Source organism: Natrix helvetica (genome assembly GCF_964273705.1).
Source record: "Natrix helvetica genome assembly, chromosome: 5".
NCBI lineage: Eukaryota > Metazoa > Chordata > Lepidosauria > Squamata > Natricidae > Natrix > Natrix helvetica.
Window position 1 is genome coordinate 46,074,541 of NC_138551.1, and position 15,439 is coordinate 46,089,979.

Genomic DNA, 15,439 nt, shown 5'->3' on the forward strand with positions numbered 1-15,439 from the left:
GCAGTTGAAGCGGAATTAGTCATTGACAGGTAGGACGCTGTAACAGACAATTTTGGGTACTACACTTAGGTCAGACCTTAGTCGGCATTGTTACAATCCCAAAATAATATTTGCACAATCATAACCTCCTAGATCTAACTTTATTAACAGGATTTACAGCAATACAGTCTTGTTTCTAGTCTTTAAAGCTAGTTGTTTATGTATTGGCATGCTGTAAAGTGTTGAAGACCTGATTGTATTACCACAATATGAGGGATGGAGACCTTTGTTCAATATGGTTGTATATTATTTGGGACTGATGCCCAGATCCCCCCTCTTGTTTTATTTTGTGTTGTGTTTTAATGGTTATATATTGTTTGCCACCCAGAGTTGGTTTGAAGATGAGTAGCTCATAAATTGCATACACGCAAATCACACAATTGAAATAGCCTTAGTTTATTTGACTGATTTGTAACTTCTAAAGGCATAGCTTCATTTAGAATTTGTAAACAATAGAAGTGCAACACCATAATGATATTGTTCTTCTGATATTAAGATGTAGATAAATTAGAATTCTCATCCTGGCAGAAATCTGTGCTAAGACATCCGAAGAATATCAGATTGCCAAACCTTTTGTAGAGTAACAGTAGCCTTTAGGCAAAATATTTTTGGTGCAATCAGATGACAGCCATGACACTCATATTTAACTTGAACTTTGAAGGAAACGGAGAAGATAATTGCGGAGCTGAATGAAACATGGGAAGAAAAACTGCGTAGAACAGAAGCAATTCGTATGGAGAGGTAGGAATAAGGCAGCTAGTCTAGTCTAGAACATTGTTAATGCCACAAGATTCAACATTTCTTTTTCTTTTGATAGCTAACTGTTACTTTTATAGCTGCTGGCTGAAAGTGCTGCATGAAGCGTTATTTTATAAGACAAAAGAGTTTTTGTGGGGCTGAATGGAATACCCTCCAGTTCAATGTCATTTCAGGAAGGGTATCCACATCATCCTTATAACTGTGACAAGAAAATATCCCATGTGATGGCACTATAAGATAATGATTTCCTGTTAAAATTCAAGTTAGAACAGTCATAACATGAATGATTTTTCAATTTGTAAATTAGCTATGGTGAGTAGAAAGTCACAGATTCCCTTTAAATATTAGTTTTTTATAAAAGCATGTCAACTGTTGGAGAGAGTTGTTGAAGTCTAACAGTATCAGTGATAGCAAACCTTTCAGGCTCGACATGTCAAAAATTCAGAAAATGCCCTCTTTGATTCTGCTGGCTCTTATTTCTAAATCATCTCTTACTATGTTATCTTGTTTTAGCAAAATTTTCAAAAATTCATCTTCCTTCCTTCCTTCCTTCCTTCCTTCCTTCCTTCCTTCCTTCCTTCCTTCCTTCCTTCCTTTTTCAGAGAAGCTTTGCTGGCAGAAATGGGAGTAGCTATGAGAGAAGATGGTGGTACCTTGGGGGTATTTTCTCCTAAAAAGGTTGGATACTTTTTTTCCCCAGATATTGATCATAAGCATTTTGAAATAGGCCAACTGCTTAACTTTGATACGCCTCAAAAATATAAAATAAAGTATTAAAATAAGGAAAAATAAAGTAGCTGCACCCATTTTTGGAGTGTGACACTTAGCATGCCAGCCCAAACTTGTGCAGCCCTTGAGCCAATAGAAATTTCGATTATCCTTCTTGCTGTCAACTACTCTAAGCAGTTGAGGGGCAAGCTCTGTGATATAATTTTTGTCCTTTAAAAAAAAGTAACTCTGAGATCCTATTCATAGGGGATCATGCTGAGGGGCAGAGTTAAATCTAATCCTAAACATATAATTCTTGAGATCTTTATATGGATCTTTTAAAAGGAAGAAAAAAATATGGTGGGAGGTTTTCAGAGAAGCAAGTGTGACTGTGGAAAGAAGGAGGTTGAATGTCTCCTATTGCACTTTGTGTGTTTGATTAGCATTGGAATTCATCATACTAGTGTCTATAGATTGTTTTTTCAATATAAGTTGCATATTTTATTTTTAATAAAGTATGCAGCTTGCCATGACAAATTAAGGGATGGTTCATTGTTATAATAGCCAAGGGCCTGATACTATGACCCAGGTTGTTCTCAATGAAATGGATGTGATAGGAAAATATGGTTACATCACTCCATGGCCAGAGATGCAGGGTTAAGTTTGCTCTTCTCCATTGTTTTTGTAGACACCACATCTGGTCAACCTAAATGAAGACCCACTGATGTCTGAGTGCCTTCTCTATTACATTAAAGATGGAATCACCAGGTAACCAAGTTCCCATGTCATAATCATTGCTTTTAATTTGGCTACAAGCAAACAGATATATTTATTTATTTCCTTGGATTTATAAACCGCCCCCTCTCCCAAAAAGGGACTAATATATTATACAATTGTTTACAGTAATGTTCCCTGAACCTTACTACTAGCTTATTAGGAATACATAACAGACCTCTTGCAATGAATGAACTGTAGATAATGCCTTAAAGTTCTGGATCATTGGTCCCTGAATAATTGAGATTTATCTTCAACAGGGTTGGTCGAGAAGATGGTGAGAGAAGACAGGACATTACTACTAGCTTATTAGGAATACATAACAGACCTCTTGCAATGAATGAACTGTAGATAATGCCTTAAAGTTTTGGATCATTGGTCCCTGAATAATTGAGATTTATCTTCAACAGGGTTGGTCGAGAAGATGGTGAGAGAAGACAGGACATTGTACTTAGTGGTCACTTCATCAAAGAAGAGCACTGCATATTCCGAAGTGACACTAAATCTGGCAGTGAAGGTATCCTTATATGGAAAAAACTCAACATTTGCAGATGTTCTTCCCTGTTTCTAGTGGAGTGTGCATGAGCAAGCTATGATCACCATATAGATACTTAGTACTGTTATAACTATAATTTACTAAGTGCAATTATAGGACTTATGTGTCAGGGTAATCTAAATATTTTAGCAGAATGTTTAAAACCCACCAAAAAATGAATAACTCACGGTTTTGAATAAAATATTTGGAAATATACTAAGGAAAGAAAACAACTTTCAAAAATTCAGAAGCAGTTTTATGCACAGTCCAGGGAGGTATGTACTATAGATATTTAGTAAGACTCAGTATTACTTTCTGAAGTTGAAGGGTATCTGTGTGTGTTAATTGTGAGGAGTATCAACTTGATCTATGTGATGTATAACAACAGGGTTAAGTTACTATAACTATCCTTCATTTCCTCATTATTTTTTAGAGTTGGAGATTGCTATTAACTGCACATTGGAGGATAATTATGTAAATATTTCATAAAACATCTTAATAGTTTTGACTTTCTAAATTCTATTTGTATTTTTTACAGCTATTGTGACCCTGGAACCTTGTGAGGGTGCAGATACTTATGTCAATGGAAAGAAAGTAACAGAACCCAGCATCTTAAGATCAGGTAGTTTCACTTTCTAAGAGAACACATGAAGCAGTAGATCCTTAGCATCAAGGCCAAGTGCTTTAACAGATGCCTTGCAACAGATTGACTACTTGCCCGACCATGACAGATTCATAAGAATGATTGTTGGAAGGAAAAATTGCATTATCCTAAATATACTGGTGTTTGACCATGAACTGCAGTCAAATTGCATAGCTTGCATCTTACATGTATGTGAGATGTGCGGTCTGCAACAGAGTTATTGTATCATCTTAGTATTGGATTGGCTAGATTTTTCAATACAACCCCATGTACAATCCTGTTAAATATGTCCCCCCCCCCCGATTTCTATAGGAAATCGCATCATCATGGGAAAAAGCCATGTATTTCGATTTAACCATCCGGAGCAGGCACGGCAAGAGAGGGAACGAACGCCTTGTGCAGAAACTCCTGCTGAACCAGTAGATTGGGCTTTTGCCCAGAGGGAATTGCTAGAGAAGCAAGGCATTGATATGAAGCAGGAAATGGAACAGAGGTGAGTAAGAATAAAAGTATAAAACAACTCATGAACAAGAACTGAGAGGTCCTCGCTAAATGGTGGGTGAAACACTTTGCATATAGACATCCAAGGAGCAGGGCCAAAGGGAATGGGAACGATCTCTTTCTGAGACTTCCAGACAGGATCTGCCCATCAGGAAATCCATCATTTTTATTTATTTTTTGCCTATTAGTTGCAAAGTCATGTCCGACCCATTGGGACCCTATGGACAACGTTCCTCCAGACCTTCCTGTCCTCTATCATCCTCTGGAGTCCATTTAAGCTCATGCCTACTGCTTCAGTGACTCCATCCAGCCACCTCATTCTCTGTCATCCCCTTCTTCTTTTATATGTGTCCAAATGACATTTTGGGATGGCAAAAATGAAAGGGCTATGGAAAGTTGATATGTTGTCTCTGATTGTTGATCCCGTACTGTCAATTTTTCATTCCTGTTTTTAGGCTTCAGGAGCTGGAAGATCAATACCGAAAGGAAAGAGAAGAGGCTAATTACCTTCTGGAACAACAAAGACTTGTAAGGATTCCTTTGATTATGCAGTTTCCTGAATTTTAGGATGTATGTCTCATTGTAACAGTTGTGTTTAAAATACAGTTCAAAACCATGTTTATAATGGCACATGCAAAGAAATGTACATTCAAATGTTTGTGCATTTTTTCAAATTGCAGAAATTTCATAAATGACTTTGTGATGAAATATGTGAGCCTAGCATGGACTAGAAGTAGACTTATTTGTCTATTCTTTCCTAGCTCGTTTGCAAAAGGAATAATGTCTAGAATATGTCAACATGATATTTCTGATAAATTTAGTTTCACCAGTTACGTTTATCAAACAATGAGTTTAGTTGGAATCCCTCAATTCCCAGCTGCTCATATCCCTAGCTGATTGCAAAAAACAAAACAAAACAAAACAACCCTCAGTTCTTGCAGTCTAATTGGGAGTAGCAGGTGTTCAAAATACGTGTGAGTGATCTCATGATCTCTCCTTTCTCCAGAGAGATTTTGCTGGCCAGGCTCCACACTCTGGCTATTGATTTCCACCGTAATTTCATCCCTGCTTCTTCAGGGATGCCATATCTCACTGGAAATGTCAGAATACAATAAATTCTTGGCCTTTTCTTCTTGTTATTTTAGGATTATGAGAGTAAATTAGAGGCTTTACAAAAGCAAATGGACTCAAGATACTATACTGAAACTAATGAGGAAGAGGAGGAGCCTGAGGATGAAGGTGAGCTTCTAGGAAATAAATAAACTGTTGTAGTTTGCTTTTCATAAAACAATATTGAGAAAACATGTAGCTCAGGATTGAACTGTGGAGACTTTGGTATTCTTTGAGCTGGATTGTTTCCTTGCAGACTTTTCATTACCCAGATAGGTAACATCATCAGTGTTGACCACAAAAAGCTAAGAAGGGAACAAAAAGACCAGGGTATATTCCCTCCAACAACCAACAGCCAGATAAACAGGGAATAACACAGGAGGAAAAATCAAGCTTTAAACAATAGTCTAATTAAGAACCACCAAGGCGAAAAACAACACCCCCACCAATGGTGGCAGAGAAACTACTGTATATGTACATGAGAACAAACCCCCACATTGACTAGCACTGATGATGTTACCCTACTTGAGTGATTAATTGTCTGCAACCAAATAATCAAGCTCGGAGAGCACCAAGGAATCTACAATATTGTATTCAACTACAAATGCCCCAGTAAATGAACAGGCAGTCCTGGGTACTGTTCGGAGAAGCAACAGAGAAGAAATGTCTAGCTTCTGCTTTATTAGTGAGTTATCCCTGGATTTATTTGTTAACCTGAATCATGGATTGAAATGAGATAATTTTATCTATGTAGCTTTGCAACTCAAGAATCATCATTTACATTCCTACAATTATATTCTTACAATTTTAGCAAATTTTGGGTTCAAATTACGTAAGTTATTTAGCTATCTTTTCAGCATTGATTATAGTTAGATATGGTGGGATTTTATTGGATCTTCTACTTCTTCTTGTGCCATATCCATCATCGGATGTTGGTGATCATGCTGGCGATTTTATTGGATGGAAAATTTATATTTAAAATTGAAGCTAACTATCATTGCCCTATCCTGTTTTTATTCATTTTGTGCAGAGGTGTCTTGTGACAGACTTTCTTCTGATTCTGCATACTTTTACAAGAGAAGGGCTCCCCACATCTATCACCTTGTGAAATTGACCCATGAAGTATATATGCTTTTCATATTATCTCATGAGCGAAATCAGGCAATTTAGGCATATTTGATTAGGCAATATTTGAAAATAAGTAGTTGACCTTACGGAAGTATTTCGCTTTGTTTATCTCATCAGTTCAGTGGACAGAGCGAGAGTTTGAGTTGGCACTCTGGGCCTTTAGGAAGTGGAAATGGTATCAGTTTACCTCTCTTCGAGACCTGCTGTGGGGCAATGCCATTTTCTTGAAGGAGGCCAATGCAATCAGTGTGGAACTGAAGAAAAAGGTAAATAGTTCTTGTCTTAGAAAACAAATATGTCCTTCCTTCCTTGCTTGCTTCCTTCATCTTAAGTGGGTGTTACAAAATAGTTTGGAAAACAAATCTGGTCCAAGGGATGGATTTTTCCCATCCCATTATCTAATAGCATCAGATGGTAAGTCTTCAATAATGGGAAAGCCCCCCCCCCCCAAACCTTTTTTTAAGTGCCATCTTTTCTGTAAAATAGAGAATTTAAAAATACGTGGTTGCCTTAGTGACTTTGTGATAATATACTAACCAGCAACATTTATAATTCACTTCCAGGTTCAGTTTCAGTTTGTACTCCTCACAGACACCCTATACTCACCTCTGCCTCCAGACCTGCTTCCTCCAGATGCTGCCAAAGACCGTGAGAAACGTCCATTCCCAAGGACCATTGTGGCAGTAGAGGTGCAGGATCAGAAAAATGGAGCAACCCATTATTGGACTCTGGAGAAACTCAGGTAGGTGTAAACTTTTAAAGCCAAAGTGGCTACTAGCTGGCTAAAGGAGGTAATTTTTAATTATGTAGGGGAAAAATGGCATGATATTCCTATCTGGAAGCATAATGAATTAACTTATTTTAAAATACAGCAGGAGTTTTAAAGTGAAAGGAACGTGAGTTAAATTGCCATATTAAATCATGTGACTGCCATGATGGGTTACCTGTTAACGAATAAACATTTTAAAAATGATTCTAGACAAAAGTACGTTCAAACAAATATAGTTAAATAAGAATGTTGGTATATTGAGGGTATAAAGAATTTTGACTTAAAATGTACAAATCAATATGAATGAAATATAAAGAATGATTGTAGTAACGCACGAAATTTAATTGTAACCAATCGACATGCTAGCTGGAAGATGTAATGAAGAATGTTTTTGTGTGTGTTTTTTGTTTAATTAAAACAAAAACAAAAAAATCATGTGACTGCCTGTTAAAACAACCCCTTCAGTGGACTGTGATTTGGGTTAAGAGGGCTGAATAAGGTAAACAGAATTGCATTATATAATACATAAGTCTACAGAATTATCCAATCTTTGGTGCAAAATGGCCATGTTAATTCATGATGAAATTTGATCTGTGATGGATATCTCACATGTTCCTTTTTACTTACAGCAATAGCACTTAGACTTATATGTATCCCCATAGTGCTTTACAGCACTGTCTGGGCAGTTTACAATATTAGCATATTACCCCCAATGTGGGTCCTTGTTTTACTGACCTCAGAAAGCTGAAAGGCTGAGTCAACTTTGAGACCCCTCAGGATTGAACTCCAGGCTATGGGCAGAGTTAGCCTGCAATACTGCATTCTAGCCACTGTGCCACAAGGGCTCCTTATGCCAAAGACAGATTGAATAAGCTGTTGATCAATCCAGATCTTAACAGGTTGATCACATGGGTTGAAATCTGATTTCTATGCATGCCAAATAAGCATTCCAAAGAAGTTATATATCTGTGAATAGCTGTGATTGCAATGGCTACAATCTTCAAATCTGCAAATATAGTCTCTTATTATAAATTCAGACATCCTCAAAACTTTGGAGCTTTTTAAAAAAAATTTGCAGATCGTATATAAGAGCAGTAATATATACATCAAATCTGACAGCCATCTAATATCTTGCTCCAAACTGATAAAAATTCAGTCATTCTTGTAAATTCAGTCTTCTGTCAATGCAAGGGAAGGTTTGTTAACATAAGCACCAGAAGAGCCATGTATATCTATTAATTCTGAGCATGCTGATGTATGTGTATAAGTCCAATTCTGCGAAATAGGTTCTTTCCAGTTTCTTTCCACTGCTTGAAAATGTTTTTATTTATCTGACTTGAGAGCATGCTAATTTAATATGTCTCAATAAGCAGAACAGGTTTCTATACCAGATTCTTACTATATCAAGTAAGATAGTGGCATGCACAGGTAAACTGGTTGGGCAATACTTTCTCAACTACTGCTTTGATAGAAAATCCATTTTTTCTGACATTGCAGGCAGAGGTTGGACTTGATGCGTGAGATGTATGATCGGGCAGCTGAAGTACCCTCTAGTGTTATAGAAGACTGTGATAATGTGGTGACAGGCGGAGACCCCTTTTATGATCGCTTTCCTTGGTTCAGGCTGGTTGGCAGGTGAGAGTTTTGGTCTTCTTTGTCAAAAAATATAAAGCAAAACCAATGAGTTCAAAGGGGGAAAAAACAATCCATAGCTAGTCAAAGCAAATGATATGTAACACAAGCTCTCCTTCCACTATGGAATAATGATTGCATTACATTTTAGATCAAGATGTTAAGATCACATCTCACACTTGATAGGAAATCAGGTCAGGTTTTCCATTCGTGTTGGGAGTGGATTGTCCATTCATTTGATGCAGAGTCCTTTAAATATGATCTGCACATATTCTTGCACCGCATACATTTTTCACAAAACCATGCCTAATGCCCAAATGCATGGTGTCCAGAGTACTGAGAGCTGAAACTTTCTGCAACAAGATAATTATGGTCTGTACTCTCTGTGATCCCGCATGATGCCTTCCTCACTTGCCAATTCTGTGTAGTTTAGCTCATGCAAGTTACGTTGTAGCACATCTTTACAACTTCCTGCTTGTTGATTATGATTTCTGAATTATGAAGATGGGATGGGAATTAGATGTGATGGAAATATGACAACCATTTCATCACCTGATTACCATGTAGATCTTCTTGGTGTATAATGCTTCTAGGTGACAACAGTAGCAACTAAAACCAAGCAAAAACATTGTAGGGTGAAGGGTAGCTCAAAAACTCTTTTTATAGACTTTTGCACCTTTGTGTGTAGGTGTGTGTGTTTGATGTATGGAGTGTGATATCTGCCTATATACTGCCTAGTATATATTGTGTGTTCTCATGTGCTTCACATGCAACTATTAGAGAAAAAATGTCATATCATCAGTTGAGAGTTGGTTGGAGTCCAGGTAGAAAGGGTCTAGCTATAGAAATCTAACAAGTCAAAGATGTATTAAAGAAATAATCCAGTCATTTGGGAGGATTCATAATGGACATTCTCCCCTTACCAAAATCTCAATTTGATGAAATGGATACCAGGAAAGTTTTCATCCCATGCAACAATTTTCAGCTGATGACATTTGTGGCTCTTTTGTTAGATGTGTTTGACCTGGAAGTCTCTTTTTTAATCTCCTTCCTTATTAATTCTTCTGCTTGATTTTAAAGAAGGGACAATGCAAGCCTTCTCTTTCTCTCTTTCTTTCTTTCTCTCTCTCTCTCTCTCTCTGTGTACATGCGTGTGTATGTTAGAATAGCTGGTGTTAACCTGTCTCCTATCTTGTTGTACTAACCTTAGTTCAGATATCTCTGGCTGCAACAGCTCTCCTATTTTCAACACATGCATGAGCGAGCGCATGGCTGATCTCACCCCCTCCCCCACCTTCTCGAACCCTGACTCCGACATCACCGAGCCTGCTGACGAGCAGCACGTGGGGAAGGAGGAGGAGGAGGAGGAGGACCTGGAGGAAGACATCTTTCCGGAGTACCCGCTGTATGATGGCCAGGATCCATTTTACGACCGCTCCCCCCTGTTCAGTTTAGTAGGAAGGTTGGTGAGGTCTTAGGAGAGCATGCTGGGAAGGAACTAGCTCTTTCGCATAAGAGACCTGCTTTCCCATGTCAAGCACACAAGGGCTGGGTCCGCCCCCCAAAAAGCATTTCAGAGGAAAAACCCCTCCCCCACCCTCCCCAAGGGGATGAGTAGTAGAAAGGAAGACCAACTACAGAGGGAAATAACCCACAGGATAAAAGTCAATGCATCTGTAAATGGATGTGATAAAACCTGGTGGCAACACCAACACTTTGGCATTGTACATTTCTAAAGGGAGTCTGTGTGTGCGCATTATATTGCCATATCCTACAGACCCCTCAGCTGTAGTCTCACAGTCTCAGAATTGAGCATAATTTCCTAAGAACTAGCACTAAAAGAAGATTCTTTGTTTTTTCTTAAGTAAGTTGGTCAATAGTATTTTAAAATGTATTGTATATTAATTTACACATGGTAGAAAATTAGGACCATAGATTTAATATAGTTATCCATTGATTTGAGATAGATATTAACAGGTAACTCTGAAATAAAGGGCTACTGAGCAGAACATGATTAAAGACTATCTGGATTTAGAAACTTAGAATGCTAAAGGAGAATTCCTGCCACATTGCAGTTAGCAGAAACACTTATTTTTAGAAAGCAAACTGGGTCAGTTATTATTTTCATATATGTACTGAAAAACCTTGTCCTTGTTGCTTTAGAACAATAACACCGACTTTGGTTATTATAAATCCTCCAATATACCATTCTGCATAACTATAACAAGCCTCAATGATGACAAAATGGTGGTACATGATTGTAACATCATAACCCAAATGTCACAATTATGTAATAATGGCTAATGCAGATTTACAAGTTATATCATTTGTGTGATGATGTAATAATAAATGTATCATTTATTTCTCTATATCCCAGCAGTGGACCCATGGCATCTTCTTTGCTCGGAAAAACAGAAAAAATGTCTTATTTTAGTAACTAATGCATAATCTGAACCACCGAGGAAGTATAATCCTAGAAATCAATCTTCAACAGGATTCACTTATTGGGTCATGCTATAATGTGCTTTATTTAGCTTTCCTTAAACCATTGCAGCTTATTCAAGAACCATGAAAAACAAATAAACTGATGTAATACACTATATGAACCAAGTCTTACTGTCTGCCAAAATATTGGCTGAGGTTTTTGCAATATCTTTATCAATTTGCACAGCCCAAACGAATTATTTTTCTCTCATTAGACAACAGCTAAATACTGCCCTTCACAGGGTTACCGGGAAAAGTATGTAGAAGGATCACTTAATTGATAATTGAACTCATTGGGAATCTGGGATTAGTACAGATAGTCCTCGACTTATTGTTCAGTGCCTGAAGTTACAACGGCACTGAAAAAAGTGACTTATGACTATTGCATGGTCACCTGATCAAAATTTGGGCGCTTGGCAAATGGTTTATATTTATGATGGTTGCAGTGTCCTGAGGTCATGTTTTGCAACCTTCTGACAAGTAAAGTCAATGGGGAAACCAGATTCACTTTATAACCGTGTTACTAACTTAACAACCGCAATGATTTGCTTAACAACTGTGGCAAGAAAGATCATAAAATGGGCCAAATGTCTCACTCAGCAACTGAAATTTTGGGCTCAATTATGGTCATAAGTCGAGGACTAGTGTATAAGGTTTTATCTTTGGTATTCAGAGCAAGTGATTAAATCTGAAAAAGTATAGAGCTGCTGTGCTTGTAATTGTAAGCTTATAAGCAGAGAAAATTTCAGTCACCGAAAATCCTTTTTCTGTGTAACTATCGTCATTATAGGCTAGGGCCCCCCAAACACATGCATCATGACATCATCAAACAAAGGATGTGACTTTTCCACTTATATCAGACATCATTTAGTCATTAGATAATTATGTCATCTTCATGATGATGTCACGATACATCTATTTAGACATCATCATGGCTTGTTATAGCTGCAGCAATCTTGGGGAGTTTCTGATGACTTGCACCCGGCCATCCTAGTTCAGGCAGGAAATCCCGACTTCTAGTTTTCTCTCTGTTGAGTAGCATTTAGGAAAATGGGAGCAAGCGAGGGAGCAAAGGGGCTTACAAAAGGCAGAGAGGGATAAGGGGGAAGAGTCCTGCAGTCTCAGACCGAAAGAGCTGGCTTCTTCCCTTTTTTTTCTTCTCCTCTTGGGGGATTTGAGATTTTAAATCAACAAAACAGGCCAAATGACCAAATAGTTCAATGAGGGAATACCCTCTTCCCCCAATCCTATGAACTGTTCTTGGGGGTCTTTTGAGTCAGTCAAAGTTGACTCCTCCCATGCAGCAGCTGTGCCGTTCACATTTCTCGTGAAGTGTGCTTTGATTGGATTTTTGTCTTTGATTCTTTTTCTTTATTTTTCCTTATTTCTTTATTTTTAGCTGCTGGCTCTATCTCCAAAGCTTAAGCAAAATTGGGGGGGGATGGTTATTTCACTTTTGTCTTCTTTTGAAAGGCTTTTCTTTGGTCTGAGCATGCCATCTTTGCACCTCACCAATCTTGTGGTTAGCGACTCTGTTCCTTTAATGACACACAGCCTCTCTTTTCTGCCTTCCTTTATTCAACCCTCTTCCACCACCTTCTTCTTTGTCTTTTTTCCTTTTTCTCTCTTCTTGCTGATTCCTCTCCTCCACCTCTCCATCTCCTTATTTTCTTTCCTTCCCTTTGAACAATTGTATGGAAGAGGCAGTTTCAGCCTACGAAATGCTTAATTATTGGTTTCCTGATTTCTGGCCGCCTTCACAATGGTATTGCAATGGATGACCTATCCAGTGTCAAACAATCCTATATCAGAATAGATCCAATATAAAAAGAGAGATAATGCTGCAGAATGACTGGATCCGTTGACAATTCTTTTTGATCTATAATAATGTTTTCTTCTCATGAAGCAGACACTGTGCTATTTGTCATAATCCTTCCAACCATCAGCTTTTGTTGGTTAAATGTTTTAATTTTAGCATAAAATTAAACATTTGAATGGGAACTTTTCAGAATAGCAAGGATTCCACTGAAGATTGGAGTAATAGGAGGGGGAAATCGTGATTTCAGGTCTCATTGACATGTATTGAGTTTGTAAAAATAGGTTTTTACAAATCTAGAGAAAAACATCACCTCAGGTGCAAGCATAGACGTATTTTCACAACAATCAAAACATGTTGAGCAAAATAATTTATATGTTAAACTTAGCTTGGTATGTATTAGCCATATATGAATAACTTAACCATTCAGTTGAGAATTGTGCCAGGAGAACAGGATAGCTAGTAGTGCTAAAGCATAGTTTTACCATCAGTTAGAACAAGATTTCTATGGGATATTTTTGTGGTTAATACCACTTTATAAAGTGGTTAATACCACTTTATAATGCCTTGGTAAGGCCACACTTGGAATACTGCATTCAGTTTTGGTCACCACGATGTAGAAAAGATGTGGAGACTCTAGAAAGAATGCAGAGAAGAGCAACAAAGATGATTAGGGGACTGGAGACTAAAACATATGAAGAACGGTTGCAGGAACTGGGTATGTCTAGTTTAATAGAAAGAAGGACTAGGGAGACAGGATAGCAGTGTTCCAATATCTCAGGGGTTGCCACAAAGAAGAGGGAGTCAAACTATTTTCCAAGGCACCTGAGGGTAGAACAAGAAGCAATGGGTAGAATCTAATGAAGGAGAGAAGCAACTTAGAACTGAGGAGAAACTTCCTGACAGCAAGAACAATTAATCAGTGGAACAGCTTGCCTCCAGAAGTTGTGAATGCCTCAACACTGGAAGTCTTTAAGAAGATGTTGGATAGCCATTTGTCTGAAACGGTATAGGGCTTCCTGTTTAGGCAGGGGGTTGGACTAGAAGACCTCCAAGGTCCCTTCCAACTCTGCTATTGTTTTGTATTGCATTTTATATAGGCCCACAATGATTCTAGAATGCCTGTCATGTACCACAAATACGATTCTCAAATGTTTGTTAAGAAATGTTTCATCTCATACATTAGAATTTATAGCCCATTTCAATACTGTTCTAGCTACCAGGTTTTAATTAGCTGCTCCCTATTCATTTCTAGGAAGGATATAGTTAAAATAACAAAAAGTAATATTATAGGAACTCAGCTTGATACAGATGGTGTAAATGATCCCATTTCTCCAATCCTGTCCCAGATAGGATACAATCACCGTATCTTACATCTATATAATGCTTATTGACTATATTATAGAACCTTAATTTCCCATTTTTATTCATATATCCATTATGTGCATTTATACTTCCTGATCTCCATAACTATAACCAGCACTGAGAATGTGATAAAATTGAACATGGGGATTTCAATATGTTAAGGAATATATATACTTCTATTGATGTCTATTTGCTCCATAAGGGATAATGCTTCAAATCTATAATGGGTTGCTGAAGTATAATGGTAATATAAATAACCTATGTGGCCCTTTCATTTTAGTATATAATATCAATCCAATAGAAAGGGTTAAAATAGAACCCATCAATATCTGTTTCCACATGCAAGTCATCAAGGAACTACAGTATATCCCAAAAAATAAATAATAGGTAAACTCACCAACATATTCTAATTACAACAGGAATGTGGAGTCTGGGATAAATGATGTTACTGTTACTCACCGGTGACACCAAAATCAGATAGATTTAGGCAGAATCAGTTGTTGTTGATCTCATGCTTAAGAAGGCAGAAGTTCTTACCTAGTTCCATGTGGGAATGTCATCTAAGCTTCCCATGATAGATACCTTCATTTATTACTCCTGGGTATATTGCAAGGAATCCCTCCATTCTCTACCCATCAATGAGTTGCACAAATCTAGCTAGAACATATAATTGGCTTTATAGAAATACTTCTTCCCCCATTAGTTGACTAATTGATTCTGTGGTTTGAAATCATAAGAAATCATTGGAAACAGGCTTGAAATTGAATGCATTATGTCCCTCCCAAAATTCTGAAAAAAGCATTCCTCTTTAGAAGGGACTTCCTCTTCTTCCCAATCTCCTTACTTCCCCCCCCCCCCAATTCTTTCTGCTTTTAGTTCCTTCAGTCTAATCCCATCTGCCTTCTCTCTTTCCTGTCCCTTGAACCCATTGTTATTCAGCAGCAGGACCTTGGACGAATTACAGCACCCAGGGTACTAGTTGCCTAGTCTCTCCGGCCACAGGTCCTTGTTCTAGTTTTCCTTCTTGCATCAGCACCATCCCTTTCCCTTCCCTTCGGTCATAAGAGATGACAGAACCAGAGGTACGCTATGCTAGCGCTCACTAACTCACTACATTTTCGCTTCATGCTCAGTACAGGAGCTCTGTTTTAAGCACGCTGAACCCCCCTCTCTGTC

The 15,439-nt window shown here is 37.9% G+C and overlaps 1 protein-coding gene across 7 annotated transcripts in view; it reads left to right on the plus strand.

Annotated features, from left to right (window-relative positions):
* The window catches only part of KIF1A (kinesin family member 1A), a 106,887-nt gene that overhangs the window by 51,505 nt on the left and 39,943 nt on the right, over positions 1-15,439 (plus strand). For 4 of the 7 annotated variants that reach the window (XM_081955630.1, XM_081955634.1, XM_081955632.1 and 1 more), the window contains exons 15-26: positions 701-780; positions 1,401-1,476; positions 2,195-2,274; positions 2,691-2,797; positions 3,354-3,437; positions 3,771-3,951; positions 4,415-4,487; positions 5,105-5,198; positions 6,315-6,463; positions 6,761-6,939; positions 8,464-8,601; positions 9,809-10,060. In XM_081955630.1, the coding sequence (XP_081811756.1) occupies positions 701-780; positions 1,401-1,476; positions 2,195-2,274; positions 2,691-2,797; positions 3,354-3,437; positions 3,771-3,951; positions 4,415-4,487; positions 5,105-5,198; positions 6,315-6,463; positions 6,761-6,939; positions 8,464-8,601; positions 9,809-10,060 (1,493 nt within the window). The remainder of the gene's footprint in view (positions 1-700; positions 781-1,400; positions 1,477-2,194; positions 2,275-2,690; positions 2,798-3,353; positions 3,438-3,770; positions 3,952-4,414; positions 4,488-5,104; positions 5,199-6,314; positions 6,464-6,760; positions 6,940-8,463; positions 8,602-9,808; positions 10,061-15,439) is intronic. The other 3 variants (XM_081955635.1, XM_081955636.1, XM_081955633.1) reach the window with 2 other exon arrangements.